The following is a 16,634-nucleotide window of genomic DNA, read 5'->3' as shown; positions in this document are numbered from 1 at the left end:
AATTGTAGAAAAATATGAAGAGGTATAAGTTTCACAATATTGTAAAATTGTCTAGACTTGCTATATAGTTTGATGTTGCATCTGAATGAAATGGGATAATTATTTTAATATTATTAAAAAAAATATAAAAATATAATTTATATAAAAATTATAATAGATTTATAACAAGTCGTCCGTGATTCGAATTAAAAAATATTTTTTTATTAAAAAAAAATCTGCATGTCGTGGACAGCATCCACGAAACCCCTTTTTTATTTTTTATTTTTTTTCGTTTAGTTTATTTTTTATAAATTAATTATATTTAATTAATTTTTAACAACATAATAAAGTTAAAAAAATATAATATTAAAATTGTATTAATTTAAAAAATACAATGAACTACACAAATGTAATAGAGTATATTTTTTTTTATACAATTCTAAAAAACATACAATGTAAAATGTAAATATAAAAAATGTCCACCCGTTCCACTATTGCGTATGTGGCATTGACGCCGAGGTCTTCTTATTTCCTTGCCCACATTTTGCATTGGCTCATTTTGTGCTTCATTATCATCACCATCGGGATTAATGTCCAATCGACTTGATGTTGTTGCAGAACTAGACTCCATATTATCACGATATACACTAAATGCTGGAAATGAAATTAGTGAAATGTTGTATCCTGGTGCATATAGTTGATTAATGTCAAAGCCAAGGTCAAGATAGAAGTGTGAAGAATAATCTTCTGTATGGGTTGGCATATATGGAGCCGATTGAAACCAATCATCTTGTGGCGGTTGAGGCATGTAGTACTCTTGAGGCGGTTGACACGTAGTAATCTTGAGATGTATACACTGTAGAAAGACCAACTATTTCCACCCCAATACCATGACGTTAAACTGAACTAGTAAACATTCAGCTAGAACTTTTTATTTGCCTGTGGGATGTGGTGGGAGCATCATTGGATAACATAGGAATTTGTTGTGGCTGATGGGTTATGGCTTTTTTGATAATTTGTAATCCATTTTCGAATATTTCCATCAATTGAATGTACCCTTCAATATTTAGTGGTCTAGATTGTCACAAAACTTCAAGAGTATTAACCTCTTCTGCCTTAAGAATATAGAAAAATAATGAATGTTCTGTTGTAAAAAAAAAATATTTAGAATAAAATATGCGATACAATATAACATACCATAATTTGCAACATAGATGCATCTCCAAGTTGGTACCCACTTTCTACACGTCTATCAGTAGATGACTACATGAAATTTTGTGTTATGTTATAGTACCATTCCTGATACCCTCGTTCTGTATCTCTTCTATTGGAGAGGTGGCCTTTGTACAATCGTGGCATATCGTTTTTGTCATCTAATGATGTATGTATGTGTTGCAGTTCCAAGCTATGCCCATATTATTTTTACTAGAGATCTGATGTAGGCTCATGTCTAGTATCCGTTGCTTGTCTCATCCTAAATTGACGGAGGACCCGTTCGGGACGATGTATTTCTGCTATTGCTAGAATATTAAGGGACATGATGACTCCATAGCTGGGGGTTCCAATCTGTAGTGTAAGTCATAATGGCATTTGAGTCCATGTCATATGGTGGCTAGATGAATTCTAATGAATGAAACGATGTAAATTAATGTGCATTTAATTCACGGTATAAATGTACATATTGTATTAAATATAAGTATTTGATCCGCCTGCATCTCATCCAATATATCTCTTATGACCCAGACAGTAGCTCCTACTGTTCGGGTGAATTTGTGCTCACAATTCCATGTGGCACAATACAGTGCTGTTGGGAGCAAGCGATTATTATCTGTTTAGACTTAACCCATATATAATCGTTCTACTCCAAGTCTGGGGCAAAGTGGTGTGATCCATGACCATACTCAAATCTATATAAATAATACAAGCATGTGTTCTTAATTAATAGTTATAACAAAAAAAAAATTGTCTATAAGTTAATAATTAAATTTTACCTGTAACAATTGCATCGCGCCACCAATTGCAACTTTGCCTTTTGTGCTGGCATTACATAATTTATAATATAAAAATATAAGCACAACATTGCCCCAATTGTAGTTCCTGGCAGTTTTTATATCCTCTAATTTTGAAAAATATACTAATGATACCAAGTTTTCTAATGAATCCGGATACATTACCCCACCCAATAGGAGCAACACCAACTGCACGAGCATACTGGACAACAATTTCGTGGGTGTATTCTGTGTAATTTTGACCACCGCTAAATGGATATAATTGTCTTAGTTGGCAATCGTGACCCCTTGAACGCATTTGCATCCGACCAAAAATCTAAATAAGTCAAACAGTAGTCCTACCATTGAACAGTGGTTCGATCGAAATCAATTACTGTCACAGGCTCGCCATTTATTGAGAGTGCCCAAATTATTTAAACATTTTATAGGATAATTGTATAATCCATTGTATTTTTTAAATTAATACAATTTTAACATTATGATTTCTTCAATTTTATTATGTAATTAAAAATTAATTAAATATAATTAATTTATAAAAGTAAACTAAACAATAAAAATAATAATAAAAGAAAAGGGGCGTCGTGGATTACATCCACGGCATTCAGGTTTTTCTTATAAAAAATATTTTTTAATGTAATCCACGACTCATCATAAATTTATTATATATTTTATATAAATTATATTTTTATAATTTTTTAATAATATTAAAATAATCAATCCTTAATGAAATGGTGTGGATTTGAGGAAAAAATTTAAAGAAATAATTTAGTCAATAAAATGTGTTTTTTTTTTTTTTAAACGACACGTGCTGCTTTCTTGATCAACTTTGAAAATTTTGGCAAATATATCCTGAAATTTCAATATTAAAGAAGGCGAATAGCCATTTTACAATCCTAACAAATTTTAAAATTAAATGTCAAATAGCTATAGCGACCGGATTAAAAATACAATTAAGCCGTATATAATCCAATGTCTATAATAATCAATTATCTTTATGGTAGATTATAACTATTTTCTATGAGATTTGACATTATTATAAATATTTATTTGTTGTTCGAAAAGTTACAAACACCCCATTCTCCTTAAATGAAAAATAATTATGCAACCTCTAGGCCATGAGAAATGAATTACACTTTACCCATTGCTGATTTTTTTACTTTTTTTAAATAATAAGAGTGGGTAAAATAAATAATTCACAATGCATATTAGCCCACAAGAATATTTTAGAAGATTTTGAAGTATATAAAATTATAATTCACAATATATAATGACTTTTGATTTGTTTACCATAAAAATCAGATGAAACCCATCAGAGACTAACAGAATGGATTCATCATTATACGGACCATAAAACCAAACAACAAAAAATTATTTATAATTATATCAAATCTCATAAAAAATAATGGTAAATTTTCCTTACTTTTATAATATGATAAAAAATCATTATTCATTATTTACGAGCCCACACATTAAAATAAAAGTAAAATAGAGTGATATGAAAAAAATGTATAAAACAATTAATAAAAAATAAATATATAAATAAAAAAATTCTGAACAAAATTAAATTTGATCGAATCAATTTTTCGATATCAATCATTTGGATCACGACAATAATGGAAGAACAGTTTGCTTATTGCCTTCATCGAAAACCTCGAGAAATTCAAGAATGTCCTCTCACTTCATCATAAAACTCCTCATCTACACAGGTAGCTAGCTGTTCATGAACTACTGCTCATGTATCAAAGCTCTAGGGAAATTCCAATCTGAATCAAATTAATTATACAGTAAATGTAGGATTAATTTGATTCAACTAAATCTAATTTAATCGATGATTTTCCCAAAAGACTAACGTAATTTACTGCGGGTTGGGGGGGCGACTGTTGGCAGAACACACCCTGGATCCCCACTCAAGAAGCTCTCTGCTAGTATCGTCCTTGTGAACTATCAATTCTATAAAGCACAGGCAGTCCTGCTTCTCCCCCGTAGCTGTTTCAATCGCTGCAATAAGCTCCTCCTCGCAGTACACCTACAAAGCCGAAAGAAAAGGGTGTTTAGGTACTAAATAAGTCGTGTGATTTCAGCCTGGAAAACTATGACGACGTTGTATATATACCTTTGTCGTCCAGCATTTTCCCTCGCCGTTGTGGATGGCGTCCACCAGTCCGGTGTAATTCCAGTTCTTGATCACATTGTATGGCCCGTCATGGATTTCGACTTCAATGGTGTATCCGCCGTTGTTTATCAAGAAAATTATGGTACGTTGCCCGCAACGAATCATTGTCGATACGTCTTGTGCAGTCACCTGCATATGAAATCATTAGTCACATCAGTATAGTTAATACGTCATGTCAGTATAATGTAAGGTATAATCAATTTTGACGTACAAACCTGAAAACTCCCATCACCGATGCAAGCAATGACACGTTTCTTGGGCACGGACTGTGCGTAGCCGAGTGTAGCACCGACGGACCATCCAATGGAGCCGTACTGCATCTGGAACTCGTATCTGCAACACCAACTTTTGTCCCTCTAATTTTCGTAGAACAAAAAGAAAACAGGCGCAAGATTTGCATCAAAACCAGACTAATCAACGACATACCCGCATCCCTCAGGCAGTTTCAGCTTCTGGCAATTGAACCACGAGTCCCCCGTCTCAGCGATCACTGCAGTGTCCGATGACAGCATCTTCTGTATGTGCTGGAAAAGCACATTGACCCTCAATGGCTCTTTAGGCTCACTCTTGCGAGGCTGGCCTTCAGGGACGTAAATACGCCTGTAATTCTCGAAAGCAGCTGTGTTCTTGTTGATTTTCTTGGCGAGCTCTTGTAGGAAGTCCTTCATCAGCACGCACCCGAATGTAGGGCCGTGGCCTATGACAACACGGTCGGGCTGCACAATGACTGCTTTCTCCTTCTTGAGGAGGAGTGAGTATCCAACGGAGCTGTAATCATTGAAGATCGGGCCTACAAAGATGTAGGCATCGGCTGATTCCACAATCTCACCGCAGAAGGGAGTGCCAACTGCCCCCCAATACGTGCCCATGAAATGGGGATGACACTCCGGGACGAGCCCTTTTGCCGAGGGCATCACGCCCAGGGCGTAGCCACAGGCGTCTGCCAGTTCCACAAAAGCAGCACAAGCCTTTGCCACTCGGAGTTTTGGCCCTCCTATCATGACTGGCTTCACTGATTTGTTCAGGAAGGCGGCCGCTGCATCGACTGCTGCCTCTAGCCCTTGTTTGTTGCTCAATCTAAGTCACATTTTTTTGCAGTCATTTCGATCAAAACTCTTCGACACAAAGATCAGAAAGGGAATTCGTTGCGGTTAGTGTATATATACCTACCTTGGTGAGATGGAAAAAGGGATAGGTTCTCTGGCAAAAGTTGGATGAGGGATTCCGGCCAAATTACAGCTGATGCTAATGTAGACTGGCTTGCTCTCCTTTAGAGCTGTGGCGATGGCTGTATCAATTTGTTCATGTGCATCATCCAAGTTATTTACAAGAGCCTGGAAACGTAAAATGTATTCAAATCAAGATCAAATGCAGATCAATTATTTCACTGAAATGAAAATCACAAACAGAAAATTTTGAACTGGAGATCAAACCCCAGAAACCTACGAGAATTTAAGAAGAACATGATAAAGAATTTCAGATAAATAAACAAAATGAGTTCAGATCTTGCTTGCTAACACACACTTGAAATCTATCTTCAATATAGAAGGTAAAATGAAACACAACATAAAATGAAGGAGTCATATTCAATCATCAAAATCGTCCTCCAATTAAGAAACAAGTAGTGAAATTTTACCATTATAAATCAAGAAACAACAAATATATATATATACGAAAACGACGTTAGATTCCCATGCAATAATTTTACCTGATAACAAGTTACGGTCTGGAAACAGCGAAACTCCTGGCTGAAATCCGGCAACCCAATGGTATGATGCAAAATCCTGTTCGTCCCGTAATCGTTTGTGTTCGGCCCTCCAACGATACAGATCAGCGGCAGGTTCTCACTGTACGCCCCGGCGATGGCATTGAGCACGCTCAGTCCACCGACGGTGAACGTCACCACGCAGGCCCCAACACCCCGCGCCCTGGCATACCCGTCCGCGGCGTACCCGGCATTAAGCTCGTTGCAGCAGCCAATATTGTTCAGCCCCGGCTCGGCAATCAGGTGGTCGAGAAGCGTAAGGTTAAAGTCTCCAGGCACGGAGAAAACGTCCTCCACCCCGATCTGCACCAACCTGCGGGCTACATGGCGGCCGAGGGTGGCGTCGGGGTTGGCGGCAGGGCTCTGATGGGAGCCTTGGACGGTGGAGACGGAGCCGTTTCCGGCGGGGCATGCGACATTGGTGTTGGTGGGGTTGATCTTCTCCGGGTTGCTCAAAGAAGTGTCCATGATGACAGTGAAAAGTGGTGGCGGTGGAAGAGAACAAGACGGATGGAGGGAGTGAAGAAGTAGCACGGGAGAATGGGTAGATATATAGGGGTTTGGATTCGTGAAAGTAGGAAAATGGTGTTGAGTGCTGGTTTTTTGCTTGGGAAGAAGGTCTTTCCTTTGTGGTTGTCTATTAATTTTCTTGGAGAGGAAGGAGGACAGTTTTCCTATATTTTGTAAATGTAATTATTACATCTTATAACAACCTTTTTTTTTTTTTTGAAAAAAAAAGGTTGAATTTAGAGAGGCTTAAATGCAATTTTCGTTGTGTACTCTTTTTGCATTGTGATCATTTTAATCTTTTATTTTTCTAAAATAGCAAATAAATTTTGTAACTCTTTAATATTTTATAATTTTGATCCTTCAGTCGTATGAGTTTATAAATATTGTCGGAAAAAAGTATGTGTCCTTTACGTGCTTTTTTTTGTTTGGAGTTTTTCTTTTCATTTGTCAATTTCTGCTAGCATTAAAGCAAAATTTTGGTCCTGAATTTTTTATATTTTAGTGTTTTAGTCTTTTATCTTTATAGAGTTCGTAGCAAATAGGTTTTGTAACTTTACACTTTTTGCAATTTTGGTTCGTTAAGTTGACCAACTGTAATAAAACACCAAATTAAAGAAGACACGCTTAGAAAACATTTTTTTTTTTTTTGGCGGCATTTGCAAACACGGATGGCTAAATGACCAAAATTGTAAAAAATAAAAAAAAATTATAGAACCTATTTGCTACTACATCTCCTCATCGATTAATCAAAACCTGATAAGATAAATATCATATGTTTTGATAAAAAAATTTAAGTGCATCAATTGAATATTCTTGTTTGACGAGTCTTCAAATGTACTAAGTGAGCTATGATGCATGGATGTGGAGACGGTGACATAAAAAATTTAAAAAAATAATAGGACACGACACGATACTGTCACGGCTATATATAATATAATGTATTTTTAATTTCTCATAAATTAAAATCTACAATATTAAAAATATTAAATAAAATTTAAAATAAGTATGTATTACATTTTCTTAGCCAGATATGGCTTAAAACTATACATAATTAATTTAAAATATACAATTAATTTGACATGTTTGGTTAGTGATCGATGATAAGTAACGTCGTTCCATTTAGTGTGAATCATTTAATAAGTATTAATTTGACATGTTTTAAGTGTAGTTGTGCTTGAAAAGTATTTATTATGTAAGTTTTAATGCAGAATTCAATAGGGAAAAAAAATGTAATTTATCGTATCTGATATAAAAAAAAAACTCTCTGCTATAAAAATTAAAATAATAAATTATTTCCTATATTTTAGAAAATAAAGTAAATTACCCTTTATAAAACCATTGATATGGGGTAATTTGCTTCATTTTTTTAACTATAGAGGGTCAATTTGCTAATTCTTTTTTCACAAAGAGGTATTTGCTCATTTTACATATTATAAGGGGTAAATTGCATTTAATCCGAAATTTAATACTACTGAATAGAAAGAGGTTTAAAAATACATATGCAGTATGTTTGGTTTTGATTTTGGCCCATCTCAAAATATAGAGTATGTTTGGCTTGTTTGGTTTTGTAAATTTTAGATATACTTTTTATTATTTTGAAACAATTTTAGTTACTTTTTGTCCAAAAAATACAATTAAGTAAAAAATAATATTTATTTTAATCCACTCACAACTAAATAAATTATATATATTTTTATACATATATATAAATATATATAAAAAAAGAGACATGATTTGACAATGAACAGTACTTTTTATCTCCCCACTACCCAACATCAAACATACCATATTTATTTTATATTATCTCCAAAAATAAATCCAAATATACACACTATCTCTAACTTATTTTTATTTATCTTTGTTTTTCTCTCTCTATCTCCACAAAACACCACAAAAATAAGTTAAAAACAAAACCAAACATTATAATGATTTTTTGTCTGTGATCGTAAGCCTTTAAATGATCCTATTTTGGGCGTGGACCAATCGCTAACCAAAGTTGGTTGCCTATTTTATTTTATTTTATTTATAAATTGGAATATTTTTTTGAATAATTATTTAATTTTATGATTGTCTTACAAAATAAATAAATAATAAATTAAATCAAATAAAGAATTATGATTAGAAAAAAAATATCAGTTAAACCTACGCAATAACTTAAGTAATAATTTGACTAACAAGTTTACAATAATAAATTGATGATAATAAACTCAAAAAAAACTTCAAACTGATTTCGAGAAAAATTAACAAAAGTATGAATAAATTAATATACTAAAAAATTGTAAATAGTACAACAAAAAAGGTTAGAAATTGCAAAAGTTTAAGAAACCTATTAGTACAGTCAATTTAAAAAAATAAAATAAAATTAAAAAAAGCTGAATTAAGACAACCCAGTGTCCGAACTAATACACCTAGGCTAGGATCCGATCCTAGACCATTAGGTTAGGCTGGTCTTAGGTATTGATACTTGAGGTTGGCAAGATAGTTTGATTCTAAGTATTGACACTTGGGACCAGGCACCGTCGTGAAATTTTATGGGTCAATCGTCTCTTGGGCTGGCCGGGCTAGGCCGCTGTGCATCTTGGGCCGGGCTCCGGGCTTGCAAGTTGTGAGGCATTAGAGCCCATTCTAAAAACTGCTCGGGAAAACACAACACTACAACAGTCTTCAAATTACTGAAGAAAAGGGATCTTTTACTCGCGTGACTTTGAAATTTGACGAAGGTAAAGTGAAAGTGTGAAACTGAATCATCGTCACTCTCATTCTTCATTCTTCACCTCTTCAGTTTCACTGTTTTGGTTTTGTCGTAGAAAAATTACAGAGCAGAAAATGGATTTCCGGAGTTTTGTTTCCCTTGCCATCTTCTTGTCCGCTCTGCTGCTCTCTTCCTCTCCTCAGGTAAAGAAGTAAATTTAAGGAGGAAAAAAATGCAAAAAGTGTAGTGCGTGAATTCGCAGAGGGACGATCACTCAGAACCCTTACTTTTAATCGTAATTTTTGAGAACCCAAATCATGTAAACTTTGTTTTTGTGTTTATACACACACACATACATGTATTATCAGGTTTTAGCAGAAGATGTATCATCAATGGTCGAGGCATCGCTTAAAGTATCGACTCCGTTTTCCACTGAACTGGATACTCTCCAGAAGCAGATCAAGTAACTGCCCACTTCATTTCTTTACGTTCTTCTATCTGGATGTAATGCAGTTAGCAGATGTTTATGTGTTTTTTGTTTATTTCTATGTAGTTTTTATGATATCTATCTTTATGTGTAAATGCAACTATACATGTTAAAATTCTGCTCTATTGTGCTTGAGTGTTAATATTTGCTTGCTTTTGATTATGTTGCCATATATAAGCACATGTGTGTGTGCGTCTTTCTCTGGTTACTGTAATTAGGAAATGCTGATAGTGAGTTTTTGTTGTTTTCTATTAGTTATACGTTTAGGAGTGTTGGATTGTTGCGACGCCCAATGACACATGCCTCCTTTTCGGAGGAGAACAACAAGGCATTGAGCATATTGGGTGCAAGCATAATTGAGACCTCCGTCTCGCTTCAATCACTAATCAAAGATGTGGATATTTCAGCAAAGGACTTGAACGTAAAGATTGCCGATGTATCTAAAGTGGAGAGTTCCTGTAATTCAGACGGAACCCGTCTGGGGCTGCAAAAGATAGTGAGGGTCTCACATAAGACAAATGTCACGTCTCCAGCTGTGGTTTGTGGTGCATTCCGTGCAATTTTCGGGGCAATTGCGATTGATGCTGTGAGTTCTGATGAGGCTGGGCGGATCTACGGGAAAGTTCATAGTGGCATCGGGAGAGCTGCGACTATGTAGGTAAAGATTGTGAATATTGTATATGTTATTAGTATGCTTGGAACTTGGTTGACATTTGTTGCATGTATGTATATTTGCTTGCTAAAGTTGGGCTGGGAATTTATGGTTTTTGAGTTTGATCTTAAGGACGGTACTATCTGTAAGTTGTGCTGTGTTTACCGCTGGAATGATATTTGAATTTGTAGTTCATTAATTTGGTGTGAGCATTTTTCAGTGAGTCCTATTATTACGAGATACAAGTATTTCATGGTGGAATTGATGTGTGGACCTTATTTTGATGGGCTAAATTCTTTGACATATTTATAATATGATTCGCAGATGTTTTTCCTGATTTACATGATCACGTGAATAAATGCCTCTAGATTGGATTCCTAGATCAACCTTTCGACATTGAGTAGGAGAAGGAATCCAGTTGTTTAAAATTACTAGAAACAATCTGATAAAAATTTGACGGGAATTCTCCTTATAAGAGTAGCCCACTAGTAGTATATATTGGTAAAATTCTGAAGCCTCTTCCAATGCTATCCCCTTTTTGTTGTCAACCCTCGCACTCTCACTTCTTTCCTAGGCCCCAGGTATGGGGCTTTGTATCCTGAAATTTGCGATTTCATCTTATATTCCAATTTATAGATTCATGTCTTTTGTATGTGATCCACACCATACATATTGAAGGGGAGTTTCTATACATTTGGCATGCATGAGTTTTAATGAAAATGAGATGCAAAATTGAAATATATGATTGGAACTGGGTGTGGAGGATTTGATTTATCTTACAAATTTGATGTATGTCCCCGTTTGGGTAGATATGGAAGTAAACAGTAGGCTAATCCTGCTGACAGGACAGAATAGAACTTGTGCGGCATCTATTTAATAAGATATCTGTTCGTGAAACAGTAGCTAGATGCTACCTATTAAGGCGTCTCCTGTTTTCTTCTTCTTTTGCTTCTGCCTAGAGAGAACTGCACTTAACAATGAGAGAAGTATAGAGAAGATTTTGTCACAATACCATGGTGGTGAAAAAGTTTCGAAGCATTCATGGACAAGGTCTGTTTCTAGTATTTGTCTAAAAAGGAATGATATGTGTCACATAGAAGCCATCATGATTGCTTCACCAGAAATCATAGACATTTTATGTTAATCATTTTCTCTCCATGAGTGAATAATGGGTATCAACAAACAAAATCTGATTATATGATATGAATTCAAGAGACTTATGTAATGTTACTTGAATTATGCTTTCTTCTTTTCTTGGACTACTTCAAATCATAAGTCTGATGTTCTCAGTATTTGCCTCGTGAAAATTCTTGGTGTTGGGTTGCTTGATCAGTTGCGACACAATGTGTAACAACTCTGAAGTCATGATTGATTTTAGGCTACCGCATACAGTTAAATTCATTCGTCCCGTCCATTCTACTTGATTATTAATGTTGTAGGCCAGATAATTGCATTATATGTTTATGACCAATCTTTTTCCGTTTGGTTGGAATTGATTCTTTATTTAAAGCTGTATGCACCCATATCCCGATTTTGTATTGGTGTTTATTCTTGTCAACACTTCAATATGTACCATATATGTTAAGTTATACGGTTAAAAGCGAATCGAACTACCAAACAAATAGATTGTTATTTAGGATAATCGATCTTGATGCGGGCATTATTCTGATACTAGAAATTCCTTGTGGACATGGTGGAAGTGAAACCTTCTGAAAATACAACAATGTCTTAACAAGTGTTACTCTGATGTTGATGATAATTTAGATTCACATCCTTATCATATTATTGCAAATATGTTGCCCTTTAATTAGAAATTGATGTTGCCAGTTTCTGGCATTGGAGCTATTACCATGATGTTACATGTCAAATTTTGTGCGCTCTGTTGCTATTTCTTCTGGTTATATATGTAGTTCTGTTAATGTACTCTGTCCCATACTCCCATTAGATTGCATAGTTTGTTTTCCTCAAGCAGGACTTTCTTCTGTGATTATGATTTCTGGCATTTTTCTAGACTCTCACCATCTCTCTCTCTCTCTCTCTCTCTCTCTCTCTCTCTCTCTTTGATGGTCATATGATCAGTGTCTTGTACACAATGGATATTTTATTGGAAACCTTATTTCATTTTTTATTTCATTTAGTATACATATATACGAAGATGACATCATGTAATTTATTTAAGAAAAGATTTTATACATATAGGGTGTATATTTATAAATGAAGTAAGAAATAGAATATGATTTGCAACAGAATATCTGATCCGCTGTCAAATTATTTATATATTTAAGAAAAAAATTTATACGCATAAGATAGATGTATAAAGCATAATACAAGATAGAAATATTAATTTATAAGTAAAAAAAAAAAAAATTATGTAGCTTCCGAGAATGCCCTTGGCAGTAGTTGTCCAAAATAATAATGACAGAGCCACTCTGGTTATAGGTGGGAGTTGGACCACCTTTTGACTCTAGACAGATTTCCCTCATTATTCATGTGAAATTGATGGGACATTATTATCGATAGAATCTTTAATATCATTTATGTATATCTAATCTTACCTATCATAAGCAAAACTGTAATATTTAACTATTCAAGACGTTATTTGCGTGAGTTTATAAATTTTTTTAAATATCTTATAATATTTTTAAAAGTTTATAAAAATGTTATAAACCGTTGCGTATTTTTTTAGAAAAAATATTTATAAGCTCTAAAAATAGAATGTTAAGAGGTTATAAATTATTTAAATGAAAATAAAGAGTTGCTAATTTATTCATAAGATTTTAACAATTTTTTTAAAGTTAATTATCAATTTTATTTTTAAAATAAAATCCATCATCTAACTACCTGAAATATTCTGCAGACATTGGAGGAATAGGTATTTGCAAAAGCAGGTGACCTTTTTACATAATTTGAATGATGTAATAAATTCAGTTTAATATGTTGTTAAACTTTGAACAACAACCTCAATACTCTTTAATTTTGAGAATGGAATTTGCTATGAGAAAGTTACATTTATGCCCATGATTTATAATCCATTTACACAAATAATGTGGTAGTGAAATAGATGAAACGAGAATTTTACTCTCGATACAACAACACATCAGCTGTCATTAACTCTAAAAAGAATGAGTTATATATGTTCAAATCAATAAATAGTAGGTTGGCATAAAAAAATAATATATTGAGTATTTATAATGGTGTTGGAAGTTATGTTGTGTGGTGTACCTATTTATTGTATGATTTATATACATTAAAATTACTTTTTTACCCTTATATCTAAATGGGTATTATCAACGTATACATCTATAAAGCATTTAGAAAAGTAATGGTGTTAAAAAATTTTACGAGTTTATGTATAATTTTTTTAAAAAATAATTTATATAAATAAATCATAAATTAAGGATATAAATGTAATTATGTGATTTGTCATTTTGTGGTAGGTGGGAGTGGAGGGGTGAGAAGATAATGGAATAAAACTCATCTTTATTTCTCTGACGATAACCCCTTCTCCTAACTATTTGACTTTTTTTTTAATTATATCTTAAAAGGTGTATTAAGGATTTAATTACTCCTCTAATAATTCACTTTTCCAAAGTCTTATCATTTCTGTTTTTATATATATATTAAATAAAATTTATAGAGAAATACAGAGGAGGTGAACAGCTGGAGCTTATCGCCTGCCTCGTCATCACCCGTTCCAGGTCACACTGCACCGGATGCCACTTGATTCTGGCCCGCTCTCTTCGTCTCCCATTTCTTTTTGTATTACTATTTTACCCTCTCTCTGTCCCCCCGACACCGCCACACTTTGAAGCCCACTTTCGACAATTCACAGGAAAAAGAATTGATTTTCTCAACCCTGCAGCCGTTATTTCCTGCGAAACCACCACCCTTCCGTCTCACAAACCCCAAGAACACTGAAAAACATATATATATATATATAGAGAGAGAGAGAGAGGTAGGAAGAGAGAGATAGAATTCTACTAGAAGCCCTTCACAGTCAAATCTTTGTTTTTCTATAGATTCAAGTGTGTAGATATATGTGTGCTCATCAAATACATGGAAAGCCGTGAGTTTTCGCGCCAAAGCTCGGAACCCATAGTCGTTGACGAGGAGCTCTTCCAGAGCCGTAGCCGCCGGTGCTGCTGCTTCTTCCCGTGTTTCGAAAGGCCCGGGAACTCCTCCCCCTCTCCGGCCGTCGTCGGATTGACGTGGTGGCAGAAGATACGGGCGGTTTCCGAGAGCGGGAGCAGCAACTCACTGTGGGCCCGTGGCGTGGGCGCGCTGAAGAAGATCCGTGAGTGGTCGGAGATCGTGGCGGGGCCGAGGTGGAAGACGTTCATCCGGCGGTTCAATCGGAACAGGAGCGGGAGCAGGCACGTGAATTTCCAGTACGACCCCCTGAGTTACGCCATGAACTTCGACGAGGGGCCGGGGCAAAACAGTCATTTCGACGAAGAGGAGGAGGACGGGTACTACTCACGCAACTTCTCCTCCAGGTACGCCAAGGGATCCATGGACCTCGGCAAGGACGGTCCCACTTTCGTTTAACCTGCGCCCTCCCCGCTATCTTGCGCCGGAGCGCATTGTATTTGGAATTTGATGGATGCTTGCTTGCTGGGCTACGCACTCAACTCAATTATTGCTAATCCACAGCTCATAGTTGTAAGTCTCATTTTTTCTTTTTCTTTTTCTTTTATTGTATATATATATATAGAAAAAATAATAATAATTAAATTAAGAGTATGCGTGTAATTATTTGAGGATTTTGAGTGGGTTTTTGTTTATTATTATTATTAGTGGATGTGTTGTTGGATGAACAAAGTTTTGATGTGAGAGTTTTTGTTTGATCAGTCAAATGTGAGTTGAAATCACAATTTGCTCTTCCCTTTTCTTTTTAAAAAAAATAATTATTTTCTTGCATTATCTCTTTGGGTAAGGTATATTCTGTATCTTTTTCCCTTTATTCACATCCAAAAAATCTAACCTTTTCTTTCCATAAAGAAACCTTAAATTATTTAACTTGAAAGTTTCAACAATACTAAGCAAAATCATAAATTATTTTTATTCTTTTCTCCACTTACTAACATAAACAAAATTATTAAGGTTATGGGTTGGAACCCAATCATCGCATCGATTCTTTAATATTAGTTTGATTAAATATAGTTGTGTGAATAGTTGTCTAGTTATTAGATATAAATCTAGATATTCACGATTTTAATAGATTTATTTAAAAAATAATATTATATAGAATCTAGATATTCACGATTTTAATAGATTTATTTAAAAAATAATATTATATAGCTTTCACTTAAAAAATAGATAAATAAAATGAAATAGAGTTATAAGTTGGAATTTCAGTCATTGACAATTTTAGTCAATTCGTACAAATTATTTTATTAATTTTATCCTGTAATTTTGAAGATTCTGCGTGTTTTAGGATAAAACTCATTAGTATTTTTTGCTAAAATAGCCAAAAAAGTGCGGCAAATTAAGTTTGATCACGGCACTTTTCCAACCATTTTAGCAAATTTTGGTCATTTTTATCAGCAATGTCCTAAATTTTCGAATTACAAGATAAAATTGACAATAATACGAGTAACTAAAATTATAAAATTTTCTTTTTCTATAATACCATAAATAGAAAGCATAATAAGGATTTCTTAATTTCATGAAACTTGTTCCTCTGCTTAATTTTGGACGAAAATTGAATCGGACCTGTTTACATTTTTATTTTATTTTATTTTTAACTGGGCAAAAGGTAATTTTCGTCCCACAACTATAGGCCATTTTCGTTTTAGTCCCGTAAGTTTCTAGAGTTTCAATTTGGTCCCGTAAAACTGAAAAATTCGCAATTTCAGTCCAAATTTGGCCGGAAAAATTTGTGGGTCGCCGGAAAAAGTCACATGCGATGCATGTGACTTTTAAAATTGGGGATTCGATCCTGATTGGCTGGAGAAGTTGATGTGGCACATATGTGGCGCATACGTGGAAATTAAAAAAAAAAAATTGACTCATCTCAAAAGAATGGCAAAGACGGAGGACGGCTTTTGTCGGATCTTTGCACAGAGGTGATCAAAATTGATAGGACTGGTCTCAAAAGATTCGCCAGAATGAGAGGCGTTCAACGATGGTCTTTCGAGCCGGTGGTTCGTTCAGACGAAGGAGAAAACGCCGGCGGAAGGTGCAGTCGCGGCGGACGACGACTGAGATCTTCAAAACGATGGATCTTTGCACCTAGTTGATGAAAATGGATGAGACTGGTCCCATTAGAATCGCAGTGAGGAGACGAATCCAATGGTACCAATCTGCAATCGTGGGTCGTCCTGTCGCCGGCGAATCGACGAGAATAATCCGCGGCGGTCAATTT

At 34.7% G+C, this 16,634-nt stretch overlaps 3 protein-coding genes across 3 annotated transcripts; 2 read left to right on the top strand and 1 right to left on the bottom strand.

Annotated features, from left to right (window-relative positions):
- Positions 1–3,602: 3,602 nt before the first annotated feature.
- Positions 3,603–6,509, bottom strand: LOC105157189 (pyruvate decarboxylase 1). Its single transcript, XM_011073523.3, has 6 exons — positions 5,870–6,509; positions 5,332–5,495; positions 4,588–5,238; positions 4,377–4,494; positions 4,102–4,290; positions 3,603–4,014 (listed from the first exon to the last, which is right to left on the bottom strand). The coding sequence occupies exons 1-6, from the start codon at positions 6,392–6,394 to the stop codon at positions 3,844–3,846; spliced, it is 1,818 nt and encodes a 605-aa protein (XP_011071825.1). The 5' UTR covers positions 6,395–6,509; the 3' UTR covers positions 3,603–3,843.
- Positions 6,510–8,972: 2,463 nt separating this feature from the next.
- Positions 8,973–10,466, top strand: NFD2 (Ribonuclease III family protein). Its single transcript, XM_088879009.1, has 4 exons — positions 8,973–9,156; positions 9,244–9,331; positions 9,497–9,591; positions 9,871–10,466. The coding sequence occupies exons 2-4, from the start codon at positions 9,263–9,265 to the stop codon at positions 10,271–10,273; spliced, it is 567 nt and encodes a 188-aa protein (XP_088735135.1). The 5' UTR covers positions 8,973–9,156; positions 9,244–9,262; the 3' UTR covers positions 10,274–10,466.
- A 3,641-nt stretch (positions 10,467–14,107) lies between these two features.
- On the top strand, positions 14,108–15,149 carry LOC105157187 (uncharacterized). Its single transcript, XM_011073520.3, has one exon. It carries the CDS (start codon positions 14,324–14,326, stop codon positions 14,813–14,815), a length of 492 nt encoding a protein of 163 aa, XP_011071822.2. The 5' UTR covers positions 14,108–14,323; the 3' UTR covers positions 14,816–15,149.
- Positions 15,150–16,634: the final 1,485 nt, after the last annotated feature.

This window comes from Sesamum indicum, linkage group LG3 (assembly GCF_026168435.1).
Source record: "Sesamum indicum cultivar Baizhima isolate 11 linkage group LG3, ASM2616843v1, whole genome shotgun sequence".
NCBI classification, from domain to species: Eukaryota; Viridiplantae; Streptophyta; class Magnoliopsida; order Lamiales; family Pedaliaceae; genus Sesamum; species Sesamum indicum.
Note: the sequence above shows the minus strand (reverse complement) of the source record. Positions and strands in the feature narration are given on the sequence as shown.

What these genes read in the sequence shown, in the direction of transcription:
- NFD2 (XM_088879009.1), top strand. Translation starts at nt 9,263, where the DNA reads ATGGATTTCCGGAGTTTTGTTTCCCTTGCCATCTTCTTGTCCGCTCTG. An exon ending in TGCTCTCTTCCTCTCCTCAG is followed by an intron (nt 9,332 to 9,496) that starts GTAAAGAAGTAA and finishes ATGTATTATCAG; the next exon opens with GTTTTAGCAGAAGATGTATC. An exon ending in ACTCTCCAGAAGCAGATCAA is followed by an intron (nt 9,592 to 9,870) that starts GTAACTGCCCAC and finishes GTTTTCTATTAG; the next exon opens with TTATACGTTTAGGAGTGTTG.
- LOC105157189 (XM_011073523.3), bottom strand. Translation starts at nt 6,394, where the DNA reads ATGGACACTTCTTTGAGCAACCCGGAGAAGATCAACCCCACCAACACC. An exon ending in AAACTGCCTGAGGGATGCGG is followed by an intron (nt 4,495 to 4,587) that starts GTATGTCGTTGA and finishes TTGGTGTTGCAG; the next exon opens with ATACGAGTTCCAGATGCAGT. An exon ending in GAAAATGCTGGACGACAAAG is followed by an intron (nt 4,015 to 4,101) that starts GTATATATACAA and finishes TCGGCTTTGTAG; the next exon opens with GTGTACTGCGAGGAGGAGCT.
- LOC105157187 (XM_011073520.3), top strand. Translation starts at nt 14,324, where the DNA reads ATGGAAAGCCGTGAGTTTTCGCGCCAAAGCTCGGAACCCATAGTCGTT.